A 25,250-nucleotide genomic window follows, 5' to 3' on the forward strand; every position below is an offset into this window, starting at 1 on the left:
GCAAAACCAAAGAAATAAAACCGAAAGCAGTGTGTATAGATATCAAAGCTCAGAGAGGTGTGTGAGAGGTATAAAGCAGACAGCCACACAGCCTACTGAAGGGCTCGAGCTAACTTCATGGGCCGCTAATCAGAAACTGTGAGCAACCGCCGAGCACAGTGGCTCACACCTGTAGTCCCAGCACTTTGGGAGGCCGAGGCGGGCAGATCACAAGGTCGGGAGACCAAGACCATCCTGGCTAACACAGTGAAACCCTGTCTCTACCAAAAATACAAAAAAAAAAAAAAAAAAATTAGCCGGGTGTGGTGGCGGGTGCCTCTAGTCCCAGCTACTCGGGAGGCTGAGACAGGAGAACGGCGTGAACCCAGGAGGCGGAGCTTGTAGTGAGCTGAGATTGCATCACTGCACTCCAGCCTGGGCGACACAGCGAGACTCTGTCTCAAAAAATAAAATAAAAATAAAAAAGAAACTGTGAGCAACCATGCATAGTTATCAAGGAGACTTAGTGGGACTGCACTGGCTCAAGACTCCACTGGGTCCTTTGCAATCCAGCCTCTGGATCACAACGAGATCAACTGGGAAGAAGAGAAATCCAAGACTTTTCTCCTATCTGCCACCAAACCTCTCTGTGCCTAGACCAGTGCTCAGGAAACAGTGACAGGCTGATCCTCACACCCACTCAGTCATAGTCTAGTGTGCAACAATCCCAATGACATTCTCTGGTGCCTCTTACCATAGCCAGGGTCAACAAGGCAGAATCATCAGAACCCAAGCCAGTGACAATAAACACAAAGGTCCCGCCCTCTCCCAAGGAGACATGTGTCTACTACATGGGAAGAATTGATCAAGCCCTTTGTATTTTTAGAGTGTCACTTGTTACTCAGAATAACAAAGGATGAAGCAGAATTATTTTATAGCCCTGTTTTTACTTGGTCATAACTTCCTGAAACACATTTTGTGCCCGCTCCCCACTGAAATACCAAAAATAATACTTTTGTGATTTAAAAAGAATGAAAAAAAAAAAAAACTGGGCCAAGAAATCTTGAAGAGAATCTGTTTACCTTCCCTGCACTACTTCCCAGAATTTTGGATGACTAAACAATTCTCCTTTAAAAGATTTGGTTACTGGCAAAGCTAATCAGTCAAAGAAGTTAAATAAGAAAAAAATCTCCATCACCAGGGATGCCAATAAATCTAGGTAGAAAGGGGTTCCTAAAAGAAGACATACCAATATAGCTAAGAAAAGCAAGAGGAGGCAAAAGGACTACCAAATGGGAAAAAGATATTTCTTATTTTTTAATTCTAATGTTATATTCTCCCAGTTGTGTTTTGGAATCATGTAAAATGCAACCTTCCAATCACATCACTGTGCTGATGAAATAAAAAATGTCTTTAAAAGAACAGATCCTTGGCATTCTCATATTTAATATGTAAGGTTTCAAAACTGACTCCAAGTGTTCCTAACAAATAGCATCCCTGAGGAACATCAGCTCTGAAATACCAACAGGGCAGCCTCCCTGAAGAGAACAAACAGTTCACAGTGAGATCACTTAGCTGATATCACTCCAGCACCAACATCTCAGAAGGGCATTTACCACTCTTTGCTACTCGTCTTCATGTATGGGAAACCAACATGTGTTATTTGAGAATTTAGGGACTCAGAAAACCTCACGAATATCAAGGATCTAACTCTACTCAGTATGCACTGAATTGAATCAAACAGAATCCAAGACATACGGAAGAAACAGGGAGCACGTTCCAACCTGAGTCTGTCTGAACCAAGCAGCTGTGGCGTCATAAAACCAGAAGTGTGGAATGATATCAATTGGTGCTAGGATCTGATCTTCCAATACGGGAATATTTATTTGTGTACCCAGCAATGTTCCAAATGCCTTACATATACTATCTTATTTGATCCTCACTACAATCTTATAAAGCAGACATTATCAACCCCATTCTGGTGAAATACAGACAGTGAGGTCACAAAAATTATCCAAGGCAACACAAGTAGCAAGGAATACAGGCAGTATTCAACCCAGACAATCTGACTCCAGAATACATGCTTTTCATCAGACTATGCAGTCATTCCAAAAAACAAGGTGAAGAGTTGAAGCATAATGGTAGCTAGATATAATACTGAGTTATACTCATGATTTCAGTGGCTCCACGAGAGCTGCAGGTGGTATTTACTATTTTGAGGTGTACATGAATTGAATCCCACTCCACCTCATAAGAGACAGCTATGTGAAGAAATCCTAGGGGCAATCCTGTTCTTAAGTTATAGTCAGGCGCAGTGGCTAATGCCTGTAATCCCAGCACTTTGGGAGGCCAAGGCGGGTGGATCGTTTGAGCCCAGGAGTTCAAGACCAGCCTGGGCAAACCCAGCAAAACCCATCTCTATAAAAAATATTTAAAAAAAACTAGCCAGGTGTGGTGATGCATGCCTATAGTCCCAGCTACTCAGGAGGCTAAGGCGGTGAGGCGGGAGGATCACTTGAACCTGGGAGGCAGAGGTTGCGGTGAGCTGTGACAGAGCCACTGCACTCCAGCCTGGGCAACTGAGTGAAATCCTGTCTCAGAAAAAAAAAAAGTTATAGTCACACCCTCATCTTTCAGTGAATTCGGATTTTCATGTGTTAAATTAGCTTAAGATGAGGTCGATGAACAGTGCTGGAAAGAAGTCAGCAGCCAGGGAACTCCTCATTCACACTGCACCATGGAAACGTTGTCTCTACATGTTTCTGTCCCTCTGGACCCCAAAGCTAAATCTGAGGCAGACCAAGGTCTCTCCTGATCTGATCCCAGTCCAGGCAGCCAGGCACACCAGCACAGCCCACCTGGAATGGAAGGGCTCCTCACACCCTCTGCAGGCTCCCACTCCCAAGTGATGCACTGCACTCTTCCAGTGGGTAAGAAGTGGTGAGAGGTGTTCATCTGGAAACCTACCTAGAATCACTGAAGACTGAGTGCTAACCCTAATTGTTTTATTAGCACCCTGTGCCCCTCTTTTGCAGAAATTCGGGTAGGTAAGAAGAATAACCTCTAAGCTGGCAAGTTAGCAGGGTAGTGGGGCACCATTGCTCAGCAGATGGAATCTGTGTTTAATGAGGGCTTTAACCCAATAGAGACCCAGTTACGTGGACTCTGGGTTTCTTTTGATTAGAAAGTTACAGTGCGAGGGTGTGTTGTCAATGTTCTAAACATGGCACAACAATTAGTGTGCAGAGGGTAATTTCTCAATGCCTTTTCATGACACTAGGGTTCATCAAGAACTATAATGACCCATCTAGCCTCCTACCACAATCCCTAAGTTTTTTTATAGTCACAGGTAATTATACCATGGAGAGATTACATCACTTTCATCAACAGGATTTGCAGCTGACAGGAAGATGCTTTGCGGATGTTTTGGGAACTACATCCTCATTTAGCAAACAATTTGCTTTGTCCCTATTGTTCCTTTCCAAGAATAGAACCACCTTGGCAAACCTTGTGCCTAAACTGGAACCAAACAACCAAGAGCCACTGTAGATGAGAACAGAAACAACCACAGAGGGCCGGGCACAGTGGCTCATGCCTGTAATCCCAGCACTTTGGGAGGCCAAGGCGGGCCGATCATGAGGTCAGGAGATCAAGACCATCCTGGCTAACACTGTGAAACCCCATCTCCACCAAAAAATACAAAAAAATTAGCTGAGCGTGGTGGCGGGCGCCTGTGGTCCCAGCTACTCGGGAGACTGAGGCAGGAGAATGGTGTGAACCTGGAAGGCGGAGCTTGCAGTGAGCCGAGATCGTGCCACTGTACTCCAGCCTGGGCGACAGGGCGAGACTCCATCTCAAATAAAAAAAGACACAACCACAGAGGGAAACATGGTAACCCAGAGATGACTCCTGTATCCTTTTTATCCATCAGGAGAAAACATGATCTCTTTCTTCCTCCATCAGAATAATTTTCTGGAGGCTGATCTGAGCACTTCAATCAGGAAATACAAAAAACAGGTCTCAGTGAAGCCTGTCACTCAGCACAGGTAGTGTGGCTCCCAGAAAAGACCATGGGCAAGAGTCAGACATACTGAGCACAAATCCCAGCCAGCCTCACCACTTAAAATCATCAGTCTCTGAACAAGTTATTGAACCTGTCTCTGGTTCAGTTTCTCCTTTATAAAATGGCTGCACAACTGCCTAGTTGGGGTGTTCTGAGAGCTTTATATGGAATGATAACAGAGCCTGACACATAAGTGATGCTCTATACACATTAGTTTTCCATTTGTTTTCTCCTTTCAACTCAGTGTACATTATCTCTGACTCGAGGGTCCTTCCGAGATGAGGTGATCCAGGGCCACCTGCCAACATCTCTCTGCTACGGGCTAAAGCCAAGTCATCTCCCAGAGAACCTAGTTCTCAACACTTTCCATTTTCAATGAAAACTAACGGCCTGGCTTTCTGTCATGTAGAAATGCAGATGGCTGTTTTCCCTGCTATTCTAAAATTGTTTTAGGTGATTGTGTGATGTTTAACGTGGCCTAACATGTCATGGCAACATTTTAAGGGGAAAAAAATCAGCAACAAGTAAAATACTGAGTTTGTTTAGTAAATAAGCTCAGGAAAGAAAGAGAATGCAAACAAAAACTTTTATGAGTCAGCAAGCCAGTTGGATTGAGATCAAACTACGCAAACATGAGCTTTCTGGAAAGCAATGGGGATTCCTGAAGTAAATTAATCCCTCCTTACTGGTCAAATTTGATAACTGCTTCAAAAATCTCTTATCCCCAACTCAAATAGTACTTTGCACCTTAAGTTTTGTGTTTCAATGACAGCAGAGTATCATCTGCATAAAAAGTCTACTGCACCTCATAACTCAACAGTAGGTCACATACCAATTCTGTTGTTGTTATTTGGGAATTACATCACACACTTCATTTTATATGCCAAGTGCCTTCCAATTATTTTTATTAGTCTACACAACACCAACTTAACATTCTTAAGGATTATTGTTTCTGTTTTGCAAAAGACACAAAGAGGTCATGTGATTTGCCTCAGGTCATACAGCAAGTTTCTTAAGACTACAGGTAAAATGAAAGATTTGGAGACCTGAGAAAGGCTGCTACAGAGAAGAGATCTTAATTCCGCCTAGTCCAAGAAAGGCAAATTGGGTAGCATGTGCATAGATTTTATTTTTAATTCTGGTCTATCCACTGCATGGTGTGACTAGGTGTGAAGAATAAGATATGCTTCCTTTTGTCACTCTTAAAAAGGAAACTTATCAATAATTCTCCCCATTTAAAGGAATGACCAAGGGAAAGCTGGACCCAATGCCTCTCTAACACCTTTTCTGCTATAACTGCAAATCTCGAGCTGTAGATGAGAGAAACCAGTATGGAAACTGAACTTTAAACATGATGTAATTTTACTTCAGAACTCTCAAGTACCTCTTCATACATGATTCTTCCTACCTTAGACTGTGATCAAAACTGTGATATTTGATGATGAGATGATACAGATTACGATGACTGTGGTACTACGACCAGAGACAATGCAGACAAATTGTCTCCAGAGGATGCCCACTTACCTATGTCTAGTGGGATTCTCAGAGTCATGAATGTGCATGTACACACGCATATAGCCAGGGTCTACTACAGCCCACTGGATAGCAAGGCTGTATATTTTACAAGCACCCATTTAAAAATGTCTCTGAAGTGGGTGTTCAGGAGCAGCTGTAAGAACAGGAAAGAAATGCAAGAAGGAGGCCAGGCACAGTGGTTCACACCTATAATCCCAGCACTTTGGAAGGCAGAGGGGAGAGGATCACTTCAGCCCAGGAGTTCGAGATCAGCCTGGGCAACATAAAAATTTTTTTTTTAATCAGCTGGGCATGGTGGTGTATGCCTATGGTCCCAGCTACTCAGGAGGCTGAGGTGGGAGGACTGCTTGAGCCTGGGAGGTCAAGGCTGCAGTGAGCTATGATTGTACCACTGCACTCCAGCCTGGCAACAGAGTAAGACCTCATCTCTAAAATAAATAAAAAGAAAAAGGAAAAAGAAACACAAGAAGAGGAAAAGAGGCTTTTCCTGAATTAAAATGCCTTTCCTCGGCTTCAGAGTATCTGAGATCCTGGTTTCTGGACAAGCCTGCTTGGCATGCTGCTTATGGCAGGCACGGCCATATAGGTGTGCTTTGGGTTTCAGGCCTAGAAAGGGCACCTCCTCCCCTAGAAGCCACTCCAAAGAAAGGGAAAAACATTGGTAGCAACTTAGTACACTGGATCTAAGCAAAGGTGAACCCCTTTCCCCTGCCAGTACACGTTTTATGGGGAGTAGAAAAGACTTGGAGGTTGGGGTGGCAGGGAAGGAGCATTCTTTCAGGTGGGGGAGGGGAAAGAAAACAGAGCCAACTTTCCCATCCTGGTCTGAGCCCACACTATAAACAGACACATTTTTCCACAGTGGAAAATAATAATCCCTTTATCCAGCCAGTATGGAACCTGATAATGGATTTCGGACCTTGAGTGGGAAGCTGGGAAGGTGTGGGTAGTTGGAAAATGAGGTGGGGAATGGGAGGGATGAAGCCAACAAAAGGGAAGGTAGGGGTAAGTAGGATAGCTTAATGACACTAAAGAGGCTTCAGACACTTAAGGCAGACATTCTGCCACTAACACCACATGCCAGGGCAGTTCCTTAAAGGAGCCTTGGAAGAGGCAGGTCACAGTGGTATGCCAGGCACCAGGCTAGGTCCTGGCCCTACAATTAGCTGTGAGATTCTGAGCAGCAAGTGCACAGTTCTCTGAAGCCCAAGCTGGTTTTGACTAGTCCTTCCTTCCTTCCTGCTCTGACAGTCATTCCATTCATGTGCATACTTATTGAGCACCATTTGTTCTGGGCTGGGGGAGAACCTCTTTTACAAAGACTCAAATATTTTAAAGCCCCAAAATTTTAGGCTTTTCAGGCCACATGGTCTTTGTCATAACGACTCAACTCTGCCACTGTAGCACAAAAGCAGCCATAGACAATATATACACGAATGAGCACTGCTGTCTTCCAATAAAACTTTATAGACATTGAAATTTAAGTTTCACATACATTTTTACACGTCATGAAATATCTGATTTTTCCAACCATTTAAAAATATAAACAGTTAACTGGAAGGTTCTACAAAAGCAGATGGCAGGTAGGATTTGGCCTGTGGGCCAGTTTGCCAACTTCTGCTCTAAAGACACGGTGGTGAATAAGAGAGTCACCACACTTTGTGGTTCTGCAACTAGCACTTCTAGAGGCCTCCTCTGGTTTTGGGGTGACCCTATGAAAGGAGGCTTTGCTTCATTTTGTTGCACATTGGTGCAGCCTGGTCTTCTCTTCCTTTGAAACCTCATATAACCATGATGGCCACATTGTGGGGTCCCTATCATCATGGCCTCCCGGGTTGTGCCAGGGGCTCCTCATGACTAGGGAGAAAAGGCTTGGGTTCCAAGTGTCAGAATGGGATGGAAGGAAAGGCACATCTATATGTTGGTAGTGGAGAAGGCTACAATGAACAAAAAAATCTGTAATTGTTTCTTCCAACAATTCAGAAAAGAAAAAAAAAAAAGATTAGCTGAGACTCTGACATTATCTGTTTATGTTGGGTAAGTGGGTGGCAGAAGCTGATAGAGAATGAAAGAAGTAGCACTGAACTGTGGAGGCTCTACAGCCACAATATACCACTCCCCTACTGTCCCCACCAAGTCCCCTTCCAGGATCTAGTTCTGAGATCCCTCTCCAGGAAGCACTGGCTAAGGAAACTGCCATGTATGTGTTTCTAATAAAGTCCACTAGGAACACCAGTATTGGTGAGTTCAATGATGATTCTGGAGTGTAGACACAGAGGTACGTTGTGGCACACCACCCAGAGGCCTACTGTACACACCCAAACATGTCCTTTCTAAAAGGACATTTTGTCTAGAAGATCACACAAAGACTGCCTAGAAGGGTCTCTGGAGCACTGTTGAAGGCAACAAGGGCTGTACAAACTCAAAAAGGTTCAATGGGCCGAGCACGTGGCTCACACCTGTAATCCCAACATTTTGGGAGGCCAAGGCGGGTGGATCACCTGAGGTCAGGAATTCAAGACCAGCCTGGCCAACATGGTGAAACCCTGTCTACTAAATAATAAAAAAATTAGCTAGGTGTGGTGGCATGAGCCTGTAGTCCCAGCTACTCAGGAGGCTCAGGCAGAAGAATCGCTGGAACCCGGGAGGCAGAGGTTGCAGTGAGCCACGATCGTGCCACTGCACTCCAGCCTGGACAACAGGGTGAGACTCTCTGAAAACAAACAAACAAACGAACAAACAAAAAGGCTGAATGGTGCATGTCTAGCCCCTGCTAGGGCCCGTCCAGCTCACCATCTTCAACCACAAAGTCCTTAGAATCATGAAAGCATTTACTGAGGGACAAAGAAGTGACTTTAAATGTTATTCCGGGTAAACCCATTCATCTGACAGAGGGAAAAACTGAGCCCTAGAATGGTTAAGTCGCTTGCCCAAGATCACAACATTTTCAGTGACCGAGTCTTATTTTCACTATATTACAATACTTCAACTATCCACTCATTCTGAGAAAAAGCACAGAAAAACGAACAAACAAAAGACAGCTAACAATCATTATATACTTATTTTATTACCTCAATCTTCACAACCACCCAATGAGGTAGGTACTATTATTATCCCATTCTGCGGCTGAGGAAACAGAGGCTTGCAGCAGTAAAATAACTTGTTCAGAGTCACAGGGCAAGCAAGTAGTGAGAATGGGCACTGAACACAGGCAGTCTGATTCCAAAGTCTGTCCCCTTAACCTGCATATTGTGCTCTGAACCCTACACCTCTGTCTTCCTGATGATGATTATGGCTGGCGGAGAGGGGTGACAAGGTTACCACCAGCAGGCTCCCACATGCCCCTCCTCCAGGTGACTCATTAGACCCCAGAAGGACTGGCTCCCTGCTATATTTACCACAACACAAAAGCCCTCCACCCTCTGCTCTCCCTGAAACTGCCTGCCAGGAGGAGAGTCCCCTGTCCTGGTCTTCGAGAGAAACAATGGTATTAAATATTTTCCCACCCACACACAGCAGGTCAGGACTTACCGGAAGCAAGTCCGTCTCCAAGCAGGGTGCAAAGGATCACCAGCGGAAGGAACACTCCATGTCCCACGGAGGCCACGGCAAACACTGAGGTGCTCTTTGGTGCTATCCTGCCATGGCACATCTTTTATCCGTCCAAGTTTTTTTGAAAAGAAAAAATTTAAAATCCAGAAGAATCCTAAAGTCGGCTGGGAGCCAATTCACCTGTAACAAATAAACAAGGACATAAAGTGAAAACTTCAGCCATAAGTTAGTTGAAAGCAGCCACTTTAGTAAGGAAGCCATAATTACACACAAAGTTGAGAGAATTCTAGCAACTATTCGAATCCCTGCTGCCAGGAGAGGCAAGCACAGAAGTGGCTTTTCAACTTCTCCCTGGGGAAACAAGGCCTGCAGCGTGCAGAAGCCAGGAGGTGAGCTCTGTCTCACCTGGATGGCAGTCAGGCACAGCAGGGCTTTCAGAAACTGCCCAGCTCTGCCCCACCGCCTGCCTGGAGGCTCCAGCAGAGAGGCGGCTATTGACACAGAGCTGCTACACCCAAGTCAGGCTTTGCCTTTGCCACTTGGACTCAGAACAAGTTCAACTAACCAAAAGGAAAAAAGAGAGAGAACACGTGTCGTAAAGAGAGAATACACCGCCTAGAGAAGGAATGCAGCAGTGGGAGCTGAGGGCCCCAGCCTGCTTGCTAAACTGCCAAAGGCTGATGAGCCGGAGGATCTGACTCGACAGCCGTGAATCTCAAAAATTGACTAATTAATCAAGGCTCACCCAACACACACACCTGTGACCACATTCTGCTGGCTGTCCCTGAAAAAGATGAGGCAGGGGGAGGCATGGAGAATGGGCTGCAATTGCTAATTAGCCCTACCACCCACCCACTCTAGTTCAGACAAAGACTTCAGAAAAATAGGAATCAGTAGAGAGAGAGAGAGAGACAGAGAGAGAGAGAGAGACAGAGAGTGTGTGTATCAGAGGTCAAGACTTTAAAGATTCTTTTCTATAAGCCTTTAGGGAGGCAACTGGGTTGACGATACATTACAATACATTATGGTGTGGGCCTATTATATTTCAGTTAACTTATTTAATTTCATTTGCCAGTTATTTTAGTTTATAACAGGTATTCCATATAATATTACACTTCTTTAAGTTACACACACACACCCCCTTCTCCATTAATAAGGCTTTATATGCATAGATTAGGGAGTCTGCCATCTATAACCCTAATAAAGGATGCCCCTGGGACTCTGCCAGGGATATTACCCAGATCTGATTTTGTTTTTTTTTTTTTTGAGACAGAGTCTTGCTCTGTTGCCCAGGCTAGAGTGCAATGGCACAATCTTGGCTCATTGCAACCTCCACCTCCCGGGTTCAAGTGATTCTCCTGCCTCAGCCTCCCAAGTAGCTGGGATTACAGGTGCCCACCACCACACCCAGCTAATTTTTGTATTTTTAGTAGAGATGGGGTTTCACCATGTTGGCCAGGCTGGTCTCAAACTCCTGACCTCAAGTGATCCATCATCTCAGCCTCCCAAAGTGCTGGGATTACAGGTGTGAACCACTGCACCTGGTACCAAATCTGATTTTAATCTGTGTCTGAAGCGTGACTCAGGCCTACTCTCCCCTCCTCTTAAAGAGGGTAACTGAAAACAGCAATGTAAGTTGTCTCTGTCCAAAACAAGACTCTCTGTGAGAGTTGTCAAAGGTTCATGAACAGAGCTGGCCACTGGTCCTCACCCATTTCCCGCTAATAATTGTGACTATAGCAGTCTTCTGTCCCCAGGTTTCACCCAGACTCCAGTTCGAGCCTTTAAAACTGTAGAACAGGGATGGTTCATGTAGAGGTCTGGGATGGAGTCTGTGAGTGACCGCCAAACAGTACACAAAACTGTGTGTCAAATGTGTGCCCATTTAAGTGGCTAAGAACAGTAAAGTCAGAATGCCTGGATTCAAATCTGCTTCCTTATTATGACCCTGTGGTCAAGTCATATAACCTCTCTTAGCCTTAGTTTCCTCATCTGTAAAATGGGGATAGTAACCACACTAACTTCGTAGAGATGATGTAAGGATTAGGATAGACAAAGTGCCTGGCAAAGTGCTTGGTGCTTTGTAAGTCCTCAGTAAACACTGGCTGCTGTTGCTGTTGTAATCATTAATAAGACCTGCACAGCAGGGGCCTTAGAGTTCCTCAAGTTCCACCATCTCATTTGACGGATGCCAAATCAAGGTCCAAAGTGGTTAAGGGATATACTCAGAGGCCCCAGCTGGTCAGTGACAGAATTGGCAATGGGCCCTTTGGTATTGCTGTTTTAGGTGCAGCCACACCAGGTAACCCCACCGGGCAGTTGTCACCCCCTCGAGGCAATAACCAGTGGATCATCAAGAATGACACCTGCATGTGCCACATCACAGCACATGCATAAAAAATATTTAAGCAGTGAATAAATGAGGCCACATAAGGTAGTGCTTAGCTGTTTTGTGCATAAGTGGTGGTAGTCAGGAAAGACTACCTAGAGGAGGTGATGCTGAGTCCTAAAGGATGTGAGAGGGAGGGAGGGAGAGAGGGAGGGAGGGAGGGAGGGAGAGAGGGAGGGAGGGAAGACTGGAGGAAGATGGAGGGAGGGAAGAATGGAGGAAGAATGGAGGAAGAGGAAGGGAAAGGAAAGGAAAAGAGGAAGGAAGGAAAAGAAAAAAGAGGAAGCACCAAATACAAGTGGATCAGAGTACTATGGGAGCACATTACTCCTGGCAGAGGCTGGAGGCAGGGGCTAAGCAGAGGGGTTTAAACTTTACCCTTACAAGGATTCTAAACAGGGAAATTATAAGACTAAACTCATTTAGGAAGATCATACTGGCAGGGATTTTAGAGGATTTTGGTGGGGGTTGAGGGGGCAGGCAAGGGAAGAGTGGTGGGGCCAGCCAAATGGTAAAGAATCTTAAATTTAATTTTTTGGCACGTTTTTTGGTTTGTTTTTTAAGAGACAGGGTCTCACTCTGTCATCCAGGCTGGAAGGCAGTGGTGTGAGCACAGCTCACCTGAACCCCTGGGCTCAAGCAATCCTTCTGCTTCAGCATCCCAAGTAGCTGGGACTATAGGAGCACGCCACCACACCTAACTTTTTTTTTTTTTTTTTTAAAGAGAGAGGGTGTCTCACTATGTTGCCCAGGCTGGTCTCAAACTTCTGGCCTCAAGTGATCCTCCTAACTCAGCCTCCCAAAGGGCTGAAATTAGAGGGATGAGCCACTCTGCCTGACTAGCATTTTATAATCAATATAGAATCCTTCAGAGAGCAACTTGTTAATATCTATTCCAAACAAATGCACATATACTGACTTATCAGTTCTAGAATGTGCCCTAAGAAATCACATGTGCAATGACATATATGAAAGATATTCATGTATTGTTTGTAAAGGCAAAAGACTGAAGTAACCTAAAAGTTCATGAAAGGCGAGTACTTAAATAAGTTACAGTACATCCAGTATAATGGAATACCGTACAGTGGTTTAAAAAGAATAGGGCACTTCAACCTGTGCTAATATGGAATGACTTCTAAAATTAGTACGTGAAAAAAATAACCCGTGTATATGCATGTATTTTTAAAAGACACACAAACACATACCCCTATAAGCACTGAAAAACTCACCTGGAATAAAGCATAAGAAATTGGTAACTGCCGGGCACAGTGGCTCACGCCTATAATCCCAGCACTTTGGGAGGCCGAGGCGGGTGGATCACGAGGTGAGGAGTTCAAGGCCAGCCTGGCCAAAATGGTGAAACCCCCTCTCTACTAAATATACAAAAATTAGCCAAGTGTGGTGGCGGGCACCTGTAATCCCAGCTATTCAGGAGGCTGAGGCAGGAGAATCACTTGAACCCAGGAGGCGGAGGTTGTGGTGAGCCGGTATCGTGCCACTGCACTCCAGCCTGGGTGACAGAGTGAGACTCAGTTTCACAAAAAAAAAAAAAAAAAAAAAAAGAAAGAAAAAAAAATAGAAATTGGTAACTAATGATTGCCTTCAGGGAGAGGAACTGAGTGGTTAACGGGGAAGGAGAAAAACATTTTTCACTGCATATATTCCCTTTTACTATACTGAGTGTTGTACTTTGTACATGTATTATCTATTCAAACAAAATATAAAGTTAATGTAGCAAGGCCTTCCTATAGACCACCTGTCTCCTCTCTCAACAAACTGCCATTAAAACAAATCTCAAAAACCTAATTGCTCCCTCTCCCAGGAATAGAGTCATTTTAGGGGCTCAGCACAAGGGTCATCTAGAGTAATTCTTTCCTGACACTTCACACCACACCCACCTCCAACGTAGAAATGACCCCTTCTTACCTTGCTATGACTGTACCTTTAACAGGTTATTATATCTATTTATTTATCTGTCTCACCACACCAGGCTGAGACTTCCTTGAAGGCAGGGACAGTGAATTACTCAACTCGGAATCTTCAATAGCCAGCACAAGGCCTGGCATCTGACAGGCAGGTAGCAAAGGTTTGTCAAAATCATGAATACTGTGGGGAGGAGCCGGTATGAAAACGGAGCAGACAAGATGTACATGTATGAGTTCCTGATCGGTTTTAGGTTTTTTGTTAATTTGTTTTTGGTTTTGTTTTGCAGGAACAGCTGGCTCCTCCCTTACTGCTTAAGCAGCTACCTGAGTCAAGGAACCAATTCCACTCTGAAGCCTAAGACGGCACAGGTGCAGAACAGACGGGGTGATGAAAATGAGGGCTTTGCAAAGAAAAGATAAATAGAAGGTAGGCAGTGGGGTGTTTATATGTAAGGCTAGGCCAAGGGTTACTGCTTCAGAAATAAAACAGAGGAAAGCTAACTCCTAAATCTCCAAAGTATTACCCAGAATGGGAGAACCCAGCTACTGTGGAGAAAAGGCCACACTATAAATCTAATCATTTTAAGAAATGATCTGCCTTGAATATAGAATTTAAAAAAACAAGACTTGTCCTTGGATTGTGGCTTTAGTACACCAAACAACAACAAAAAAATTTCACTAGGTATTCATTACCCCTAGAGAAATACTGAGGCTAAAACTTTGTTTAAAAAAAAGAATCCATTTCACTTCAGTATTCCTTTGGCATGTTAGTGACTACCTCTCCTAATTAAAAAAAATTATCACTGAAGAGGAACCTAGAACTAAGCATCAAGTTCAAAACTAGCACTCGGCCATCCTCACAAGGAATATCACATCTGAACTTAGAGGTGAGACAGAGGAGAGGGCCTCAATGACTCAGTCCCACCTCTGCCACCAGCTAGGGAGCTGGTCATGAAGGCTCTCTGCCTTCTGTTTCCACATCTGAAAAAGGCTCTAAGGCCACGGAATTCTTCACCGCTTCTACCCTTCTCTTGCTGTAATTCATCTCTTACCCCAGTAGCCGGCGTTCCTCTTCAAAACACAGATGACGAGAGTCACCCTTCTGATTTTATTTCTTGGGAACTAGTGCTGCTGCCCCAACAGCTGGTGGTAGCAGGAGGCCTCAGCTCGACTGTCAGCCCCAAAAGGGCAGCCTCTCCCACCTCTGTAAACCTAGAACATCAACAACTGGGTGACTGCCCTGCTGAATGTGATGTCGCGGACACTCACTTCCTGTCCATAAGTTCCTCCAATGAGGAAGAACACTGCCCTCAAGCCACAGACAGCTCTGACCCTGAGGAAGTCACTTACTTCATCTCTGCCCATTTCCTCATTTGTAAAATGGGGCTGTTACTTGCTTTGACTATCTCCCTAGACTCTGTTGAGGCGCAAAAGGAACAAAATACGAGGAAATGCTTTGTAAACTAGAAACAACTGGGGCTTATGTTTACTGTCTTAGCCGGAAGCCAAGACAGCAGAGGGCTGAGAAATGATGACATGCATGGTGGGCTTCTGGTGTTAAGGGCCTGCAACACAAGCCCAAAGTTCACATGGTTTACTTGCTTGTTGTTGCCACAGATGCTTCCAGGTTAACCCAAGAGCCTGCTAATAAGATTAAAGGTGCCCTGGAGTCACCTTCAAAAATGGCTCTGGCCTTGGGAGGCAAGAGCAGCAGCAGCTGGGGCCAGCCAGGAAACAGCCAGGGCCCCTGTTCCCTAGGCAGCCAGGGCCCAGATTTCCTCAGTCCACGTGCCTGGCTACCCTGGGGCCCACCCCTGCTGAGAATGCCATAGACCTGCTGAAGGTGCAAGGTCATCTCACACTATCAAACTCTTCTCCTGAAGGCAAGGGGGCTTGACTCCTGATTCAGTCAAGCGTGGCTCCCAGGTGCTGCGTGGGTAAAGTCAGACTTCGTTTACATGTAATTTTTATTTTTATTTATTTATTTTTTCGAGACAGAGTCTCGCTCTGTTGCCCAGGCTGGAGTGCAGTGGGAGTGGCACAATCTTGGGTCACGGCAGCCTTCGCCTCCTGGGTTCAAGTGATTCTTGTGCCTCAGCCTCCTGAGTAGCTGGGACTACAGGCGCACGCCACCATGACTGGCTAATTTTTGTATTTTTAGTAGAGACAGGGTTTTGCCATGTTGATGAAGCTGGTCTCTAACTCCTGACCTCAAGTGATCTGCCTGTCTCGGCCTCTACATGTAATTTTTAGAACAAATTTTTTCCTAAACCATGGCTCCTCTGTCCATTAGTTAAGAGAGGGAACTGGGATGATAAAGCCAACATAAATCCTTTTCTTGCCTCAGACTAATCTAAACAGAGGATAATGGTAGTAGTGGTGAGAGTCCAGAACAACAGAGTTTATTCCTTTAATTAACTATGTTCACCAACCTTGATCCTGCCACATGATGAGAAAGGACAAAGAACACTTCCAGAAACATGAACAGAATTTAACCAGCTAATTACATTTCAGGTTGTAATGATAAGAAGTCCTAACACTTTGAAGTCCAAAGTTCCCCAGAGGGGTGTGACAAGTAAGAGAAACGACTAATACAGCCAAAGCTGCCCAGGCCCTTCCTTAACCTCTCTTTCTTCCCTGCAACATCTTCCCTCTGTACTCCTACTCACCCTGAAATGGCCAGGCTACAGCATCAAAAGATATCTAAACACTTATTGGACCTTAATGCCCCCTACCCCCCAAAATTCAGTTATTTATAGATGCCTTCTATCTTCTCCCACTGTGGATCAATGGATTCTTCCAGTCCTACTAACTTCTGTATCTTCCCCTTTCCTTTTTGCCACTAACACTTGAGTGCTTCGACAGCCACACATTCTACTGGACTCTGACATCCTTTCAGGCCAGAATATTAACTTATCCATTTCCTTTAATCTCCAGCTCCTACTTGAAAAGGCAAACATCAAACTCCTGTTAAAATCACACAGCCTCCAAATCACAAACATTACCCTCAGCTTTCCTCTTAAGCCACCTAAGCCATTATACAATGTCAGAGGTTTTTTTGAATTGCTTTGATATTCCCTGCGCCCTTGTCTTCCATCCCCAGAATTGCTCACCACATCATCTGGGCATCACGCTTTCCCCAACTTCAGACAACAGTTAAGCCAGCAGACACACTACCACCCCACCTAAGTCTTCTCTTTAACAAGTCTCTAACACCTCTCTTCTAGCACCTAACAGCAGGATGACTGCAGCAGGGACCTGATCACAGGACAGGAGGGACAGCCTAGGTCCCAGCCACTGAAAAGTGGTTTGGCCTCAGGCAAGTCAGTCAGCCTTCCTGTCTCAGGGGTGAACCTGGATGATCCCAAAAGACCTTTCAGCTGTAAGAAAACTGGAATGTCTTCTAGGGAATAGGAGGGGCCCAAAAGTATTTCCTCTAAAAAGTAAGTTAACACAGGCTCTGACTGGAAGGAAGCAACATTAACTCTATCCTCATTGTTCTGACTGAGCAGCACATTCCCCTACATCTTCCCAAGACGGATCCCTAGCATCCGTCTCCCTCTGCACTGCAGCAAACCCAGGACAGCCCACTTTCCCTTTAGGGTTTAATCAATCCATCAGCACATTTGTATGGACTATCCGTACACAGTGCTCCTAAAATGCTTTCCAAAAATAACACACATCTTAACAACAACAACAACAAAACCCAGCCTCTGCACACTGCAGAGATACAGGGGCCCAGGGAGAAAGGGAGAAAAGATGCAAGAGAGAAAGGCAAGAGAGAACAAATAAGACCGGACAGAAAAACAGGGGAGAGGCAAAGTGCCTGTGAGCAGGAACAATGCCTGTCATAAGTTCCTGACCTGAAGGTAGGAAACCCCTTCTCCAATCCCAGCTTCAACATGACTGAGGGGCCAACCTCGGACAAGCACTTTGCTTCCATGCCTGTTTTCTCATCAGTAAAACAAAACAGTTGAACTACATATCTCTCAGGGAGGCCAGTATCATGGAAAAATTATGGCAGATATTATCAATTGGGTGGTCTAGGGCAAGTTACTTTCAGTCGCCGTCTGTAAACTGGATAAACGATACCCACCTCATTGGGTTGCTGTGCAGTGAAATGAAGACAAACGTGAGACACGTAGGATGATGTATGAAACAGTGGGTGCTCAAATTCATGCTGGCTAAGCCCCTTCCTGTTCTAACAGGCTGTGACTGACCCCCACTAGACTCCCAAAGGGCACCGTTTCAGCTGGTTTGGAAACACTGCCTGAGACTAGGCTCAAAACACAATGTTAGTTTAGACAAGAGAACAGCCAACAGGTTAAACAAGTGAGCCTCCCACGTTCTTTCCTATCAAATTCTAAAAATTTTTTAAAGCACTTAGCACTACCTCCCCTCCAAATTAAACAGCTATTGTTTGTGACTATCCTAAAATAATACTAGTTTCTGGGAGACTAAGGGAATATACACCTACACACACTCATTACCTCATTAAATAGGTGGTATTAGCCCCATTTTACAGATAAATGGAATCCAAGAGGCCTGGAAATCTTTCCTCCTCCTGCTTCCCTAATAGGGCTCCCTGCTCTTTTGTTTTCCAAATAAAAGGTCAAGCTTAGTTCCCATCTTAGTTTGGGGAGAATTTCTCAGTTCAGCCCAAAAGCATGGAAGGCTCTTCCAAACCCTCAGCATCCCTGCCTGGACCAGGAATAGGACAGTCAATCATATCCCTCCCCAAAGGCCACTCACGGTTATTTAACTTTTGTATGCTGCATTTCCGCAGGTAATAAACTCCTGCAGAGACCACCAATTCTCTGCCCCCAAAGTGCTCAACAATACTTCTCGAGTGAATGAGAAAAAAAGATAAACTCACAAGATATAATTTGTATAAAAAAATACAAAATGGCAAAATAGCAGCATGTATAAAACAAGAGGGAAAAGATTATATAAATCCTGAAATTTTGGCCAGGTAGCAAAACAGATGCTTGGCAGAGGCAACTGTAATTGGTTCCTAGACCCTAGAGATATATCTCATGTGTCATCACATCTCTCTGCTTGGTTCCCATCAGGGCTGAGTGGAACAGGCTTCAATACCCAGTTGGCAAATAAAGTCCAGGAAGCCGATTTGCTAAAGCTGACTTCTTAGGGCTCTGTGTCTCCAATGACTATACTGCAATTCAGCTAACACTCACTGGCTGTCTTCTGTGCAAGGCTTGGGTGATCACAGAGATGAATTGGGGCACAGTTCTTACTCTCAAGGAATTCACAACTTACGTGAGAGGAATTATGTTTATCTATATAACACTGTCAAATTGTTACTACGGCCCCAAAGAAGGTTTTTTAAAAAGTGCTATGAGAACACAGAGGACACAGGAACAAAGACTTCTGATGGGAGTAGGGAGAAGTGAAAGAGAAAACTTTGAGTTGGACCTTGAACCCATGCACAAATTTAGAGCCCCCAGGACAGTGTTTTGCATACACAGTGCTACTTACAAAGAAAGATAAAGAAATGGAAGAACAACTCACCAAAAAGATGGCAGAGAGAGGAGGGGAAAAAAACCTTAATTTTGTCTGCCTACAATCACTGAATGCTGCTGTCTGGTAACAAAAAATGTCTGTCTGTCTATATACCTTCACTCAAAGAATGTTTAGGAGCTAAATTTTGGTATTCCGAGTACTTACAGCTATGCAGGAAACACCTCCTCCAGGTCAAAAATAGCAAACCCTAGAGAGCTGGCTGATGCAGTTATGTTTACTTTTTACCATCTCTGTGGATCGTTTTCCAAAGGCCCAGGAGTGGGATGGTATAAACAGGTCTGTGTCACTTCCTGGTTCTCAGGCGTTCTGCTACATTCCCAGCCAGTCTGGGAAAGCTGCCCGTTTAAAAATAAACTGTAAAAACTCACCAAAAACCCCAACTCTAAACCATCCTTCCTTCTATTTCATTCAATTTCACTGAAATTAAAAGGATAGTGAGAAATAAGACAAAAATGACCACAGAAAGTGAGTTCTCAGGTCAAAACAAAAAATAGGTGCTCACCTGAGCTCAAGGTCAAGAGACTTGGATTCTACTTGTGTTTCTCCTTTAACTGGAAAACTTGACCTTGAACAAGGAGGCTGCTTCATCTCTCTGCGTGATGGCTACTTCAGCATTCTCTTTACCTCAATGTAGTTATCCAACCTTTCTGGACCTCTATTTCCTTTTATAAAATGGTACTAATAATTCCTATCTCACAGGGATATTTTAAGTATTATATGGGGAAATACTTATAAAGTACATAGCATAGTGCCTGTGACTTAGTAAGTCATCAAAAATAGTAGTTACTATTATATTCATCACCATCTATCATTATTATTGTCATCATCATCTGAAAATGCAGGGCTGGACTAGATGATCTCTACTTGAAGAGCTTCTCTGGTTCCAAATCCTGATATGCTGATTCTTTACTTTTTTTTTCCTGAGATGCTCTGTTGCCCAGGCTGGGGTGCAGTGGCGCAATCTCGGCTCAGGGCAACCTCTGCCGCTGGGGTTCAAGTGATTCTCATGCCTCAGCCACCTGATTAGCTAGAATTACAGGTGTGTGCCACCAAGCCCGACTAATTTTTGTATTTTCAGCAGAGACAGGGTTTCACCATGTTGGCCAGGCTGGTCTCAAATTTCTGGCCTCATGTGATCTGCCTGCCTTGGCCTCCCAAAGTGCTAGGATTACAGGCGTGAGCCAATGTACCCAGCCCAAATCCTGATTCTTTAAGTCACTTTCTCCTTTTTTCCTTTTTTTTTTTTCCCAGGGGGTTGGACAGCAAGAAAAGGGAGATAAACTTGGCAAAACGGTTAAATACACATCCTCAGCCCTTATGTTAGAAATACTAGCATACAATTAGGAAATCCATTAGTGAGTGAAATGGGGCATATTACTATCCCAACCGAAAAGCTTTGCCTATTTCTTGCATTAAACCCGTAGCATTGTGGCAAGTTCACCAACAACACACTATCTGTACTCCCATGAGCACCATGGACAACCCCACCTCCACTCCACCAGCCAGCACAATTTGACTTCACCCACCTCACCTTTAACTGTATAAACAAACTTCTCAGCAGTTCCTTAGAGAGCCCTAAAAGATAGCAGAGTGGCCAATCCAACCCTTTCTAATAACGACTAATTCTTCCAACGAAGTATATAACTTTCAAGAGTCTTCCTGATACAATTTCAGTGTGGCCAAAAATCAAATGACCTTCCCAAAAGTTAGTGTAACCAGGAGCATTCAGCTTCACCAAGGCCAAGGGGCTTTTTTTTTTTTTTTTTTTTTTTTGAGACGGGGTCTCGCTCTGTCGCCCAGGCTGGAGTGCAGTGGCGCAATCTCGGCTCACTGCAAGCTCCGCCTCCCAGGTTCACACCATTCTCCTGCCTCAGCCTCTCCGAGTAGCTGGGGCTACAGGCGCCCGCCACCACGCCCGGCTAATTTTTTTGTATTTTTAGTAGAAACGGGGTTTCATCGTGGTCTCGATCTCCTGACCTCGTGATCCGCCCGCCTCAGCCTCCCAAAGTGCTGGGATTACAAGCGTGAGCCACCGCACCCAGCCCAAGGGGCTTAATTGTAATTAAATTTGGATGAAATAGACAAACATTTTCATCCATCCATCCATTCATTCATTCAGTGCCTGTGATGTGCCAAATGCTATAGAAGATATCAAAAACTAATAGGATGGGGTGAGTGAGAACAATAAAGGATGATGCCTGGGGCCGGGCACAGTGGCTCATGCCTGTAATCCTAGCACTTTGGGAAGCCAAGGCGGGTGGATCACGAGTTCAGGAGTTCGAGACCATCCTGGCTAACATGGTGAAACCCCGTCTCTACTAAAAATACAAAAACCAGTCACGGTGGTGGTGCCTGTAGTCCCAGCTACTAGGGAGGCTGAGGCAGGAGAATGGTGTGAACCTGGGAGGCGGAGCTTGCAGTGAGCCGAGATCGCACCACTGCACTCCAGCCTGGGCGACAGAGCGAGACCCCGTCTCAAAAAAAAAAAAAAAAAAAAAGGAATAAAAAAAAAAAAAAAAAAGCCTAAGTTTTTGGCCTAAGTAACTGCATAAATGGTAGAAGCTACCACAGGAGAAAAAGAATACAGGTGAATAAGCAGGTTTTGTCAGGGAACATAATGAATTTCGTTCAGATTATTCTTTAATATGTTGAGCTGGGGGTACCTGAGGGATAATTGGTAGAAAGGTCTAGCAGGCAAATTAGAAATGAATGTGAAACCCTATAGAGCACTCTGAGCTTGGGATGTAGCCCTGGAGTGATCAACCTGTAAGTGACAGTTGAAACCATGCAAAATAGATGAGCTCACCTAGGAAAGAGGGCAGGTTGAGAAGAAAATCAAGGACGGAATCCTAGGGAGAACGCTAACTTATAATGGGCATACTGAGGAAGGAAAGCCTATGAAAGATACTCCAAAAGGTACATGGAAACCAGGGGCATGTGCAACACAGATGTCAAGAGAGGGACAGAGAGACTCAAGGAAAACATGAGAAGTGGCAGATGCAGCAAAGGCCCAGAAAGACGAAGACTGAAAAAGGCCCACTGGATCTGGCCACTAGAAAATCACTGGTGACCTAATTAAGAACAGTTTTATCAGAGTGGTGAAGGCAGATTATATCAAATTTAACATGAATTAAAAGTGGGAGGACAGGCACAGTGGCTCACACTTGTAATCCCAGCACTTTGGGAGGCCAAGGCGGGCGGATCACCGGAGGTCAGGAGCTCCAGACCAGCCTGGCCAACACAGTGAAACCCCATCTCTACTAAAAATACAAAAATTAGCCAGGCGTGGTGGTGCGCACCTGTAGTCCCAGCTACTTGCAAGGCTGAGGCAGGAGAATCGCCTGAAGCAGGGAGGCGGAGGTTGCAGTAAGCTGAGATCGCACCATTGCACTCCAGCCTGGGTGACAGAGTGAGATGCCGTCTCAAAAAAAAAAAAAAAAAGGTGAGAAAGTGGACACAATAAGGGCAAAACTATTTGGGGAAGGAGGTGAAAAAGAAGGGAGAAGAAAGACTGGATGACAACTAGAGGGAGTTTGTGTCTTATAAGGTGTACCTTCTCAGTTAACCCAGTGATTTGAGTTAAGGCTTCCTAAATGGTCCAGATAGCTCAGAGATACCCTCCACCCCTTCCATGGAAAGTCTCTCTGAACTAACACTTCCACACTCTATGTTTAGCAAAAGCTAGGTAGAAGTTGGGGATACAGCTTAAAGAGTTTCCTGCTTCCTTAGTGTTCAACAACGAAGTCTCTCTACCCCATCATCCCCTCCCTGAAATTGCTACCTCTTCTATAGGATTAATGAATGGAAAAAAATAGCCTAGTGGCAGGGCCAAAGAGGTGACCTTCCCTAATACATCTGAGGCCTTAAGGTTCTCCATACATATGGTCCCAGTTTCTGCCAGTTCCCTCCTTTCTACTCAGAAACTAACCTGACTATTTTCCCCTGAGTTTCAGGTTTAGGATTCCAGGGACATGTCTTCGCCTCCATCTAATGAAGCTTAACAGCCCCAGTGAGGTGCACACTCAAGCCAAACAAGATCCTGTCTTCTGGTTCCAAATGTTCTCCATCTTGTGTAACTTCCAGGAAGCCTCCTAATTTATAACCAAACCATGATTCCTCCTGTCCTCTTTATCATAAATTACCCAAACTTCCTGTAAGCTGTCAAGTTTGGACTGTGAAGTACAAGCAAAAATGAAAAGTAGGAACTTGCCCACTGTTCCTTCCCTTTGATTAGCCCCATGCCCCTGCCGCCACCTATACCCTTACCTCACCTTCTAATTGTACAAAGTCCCTCCGCCAAGGTCTATATGTTCTAGTTCTAGCCCCAGTCATACTTCCAGTTCCCTGCATGTGGGGCCCTAAATCAGGAATCAAGAAGGAATTTGCTTAAACTAATTCACATAAAGGAGAGTCCTTCAAACATCCAAACAGAGATTCCAAAAGTAATCACAAATTAGGCAAAGTTCAGGCAAAGGCACCAAATGAATAACTTTATAAAATCCAGGCAAATCAGATGAGGACACATCCTGAGAAAATAATTTTTTTTTTTTTTTTTTTTTTTTTTGAGACGGAGTCTCACTCTGTCGCAAGGCTGGAATGCAGTGGCATAATCTTGGCTCACTGCAACTTCCACCTCCCTGCTTCAGGTGATTCTCCTGCCTCAGCCTCCCAAGTAGCTGGGACTATAGGCACGCGCCCCCACACCCAGCTAATTTTTGTATTTCTAGAAGAGACAGGGTTTCACCATGTTGGCCAGGATGGTCTCAATCTCTTGACCTCGTGATCCGCCCGCCTCAGCCTACCAAAGTGCTGGGATGACAGGTGTGAGCCACCGCACCCAGCCATAATTAATTAATTAATTCAGGCAACATTCTGGAATATGCTAAAAGGGATTATGATAAACACAGAGAAGATGAAGAAGAAACATCATAAATTAATGAGAGAATTTGATATTTCCCTCCAGATGGGGCTTATGAACTCATTCCTAACATGCTTCTTTCTTAAGGAATTCAGTGCCTATTCAACACATACATTGGGCACCTACATGTACGAGATTCCTTGAGAGGTACAAAGACAGGAAGGAAAAATACGCCCTTAAGAGTTTACAGTCTACTATATATTGTGTATATATATATAAGACACAAACACAAATAATTACAACATAAGGTACAAAGTGAAAAGTCATGGGAGATATACAGCCAACGTGTCAAAGATAAAACAGGAAGATAAGCTGGAGTCCAGAAGAGGGAAGTGACAGAGAAAATTACAGTGTCAATCAATGTAGTCTAGTGAATAGTACATAGTCTCTGGAGTCACACAAAAGGGAATTCAAATCCTGACTCTAGCTTCTCACAGGGCCTAGGTATGCTGCTTTACTGTTGTGAGCCTCTGTTTGTCACATATAAAATTGACGTTAACAGACCTATACTTCATGGAATTACAGAGTCAATGAGCCACACATTTTTGAAATTGAATATAGTATCTGCACAGAATAAGGCCAGGTAAAATGGAGGTGCTCACCCACACACAGAGACTTAATGCTGTCTTTCCTCCCCACACAGGGCTGTCTGGGTCTGACTCATGAATAGGCAGACAGCCAAGCACCTGCTGTTTTCTCACCAATTCTGACTAGTTAGTTCAGTTGTTTGCCCAGGTTTAATGGGACCATGATCAGGAGGTACAGGAAGACTCAAAGTGTATCTGTGTCACATGCAGGTCAGGATGCACAGAATCTTCTGCTAGAAGGTGCAGCATTAGAATATAGGTAAAGTTACAGATTACACCACATTCAGCAAGATACTGGCTATGCTATTCTTTTGGACATAGCAGGTGCTAGATAAATGTTTGGCAAACTGACATGATGTGAATCTGGCTGAATTACCATAAGATTTGTCTAAATGATCCATGTTTCAATAAGTGAACACAGAAAGAAAACGACATACAAGGTTAATACCTGATTTGAGGGACAGCTGAGGAATATCTACCTCTAGTCATGATGGAATAATGGGGACTCAACTTATTCTCCTTCCCTAAACAACTGAAAAACCAGATAAAATAACGGTTTTCAGACGTTGGACAACAGGCAGCACAGGGCAGTAATCCTTGAGAAATGGGGGAAAAAAACGCAGTGAGCCCTACTACTGCCCCACTTAACTCCCTTCAGAGTTTCCAGACCATAGGGTAGGGCAGAGAAACCTGAAAGAGTTCAGCAATCTCACTCAGTTGAAAAAACAGAGTTGGAAATTTGGAGAGGTCCAGGTGGCTA

General features: G+C 44.5%; 1 protein-coding gene across 4 annotated transcripts in view; it reads right to left on the reverse strand.

The window, feature by feature from the left end:
* Window positions 1-25,250, reverse strand: part of SUSD6 (sushi domain containing 6) — a 111,535-nt gene that overhangs the window by 54,922 nt on the left and 31,363 nt on the right. For 2 of the 4 annotated variants that reach the window (XM_055289001.2, XM_055289002.2), the window contains exon 2: window positions 9,110-9,310. In XM_055289001.2, coding sequence (XP_055144976.1) covers window positions 9,110-9,230 — 121 coding nt within the window. In that variant the 5' untranslated portion in view covers window positions 9,231-9,310. Of the gene's footprint in view, window positions 1-9,109; window positions 9,311-19,129; window positions 19,280-25,250 lie in introns of those variants that run through there. The other 2 variants (XM_063644390.1, XM_063644391.1) reach the window with 2 other exon arrangements.

This window comes from Symphalangus syndactylus, chromosome 8, assembly GCF_028878055.3.
Source record: "Symphalangus syndactylus isolate Jambi chromosome 8, NHGRI_mSymSyn1-v2.1_pri, whole genome shotgun sequence".
Lineage (NCBI taxonomy): Eukaryota > Metazoa > Chordata > Mammalia > Primates > Hylobatidae > Symphalangus > Symphalangus syndactylus.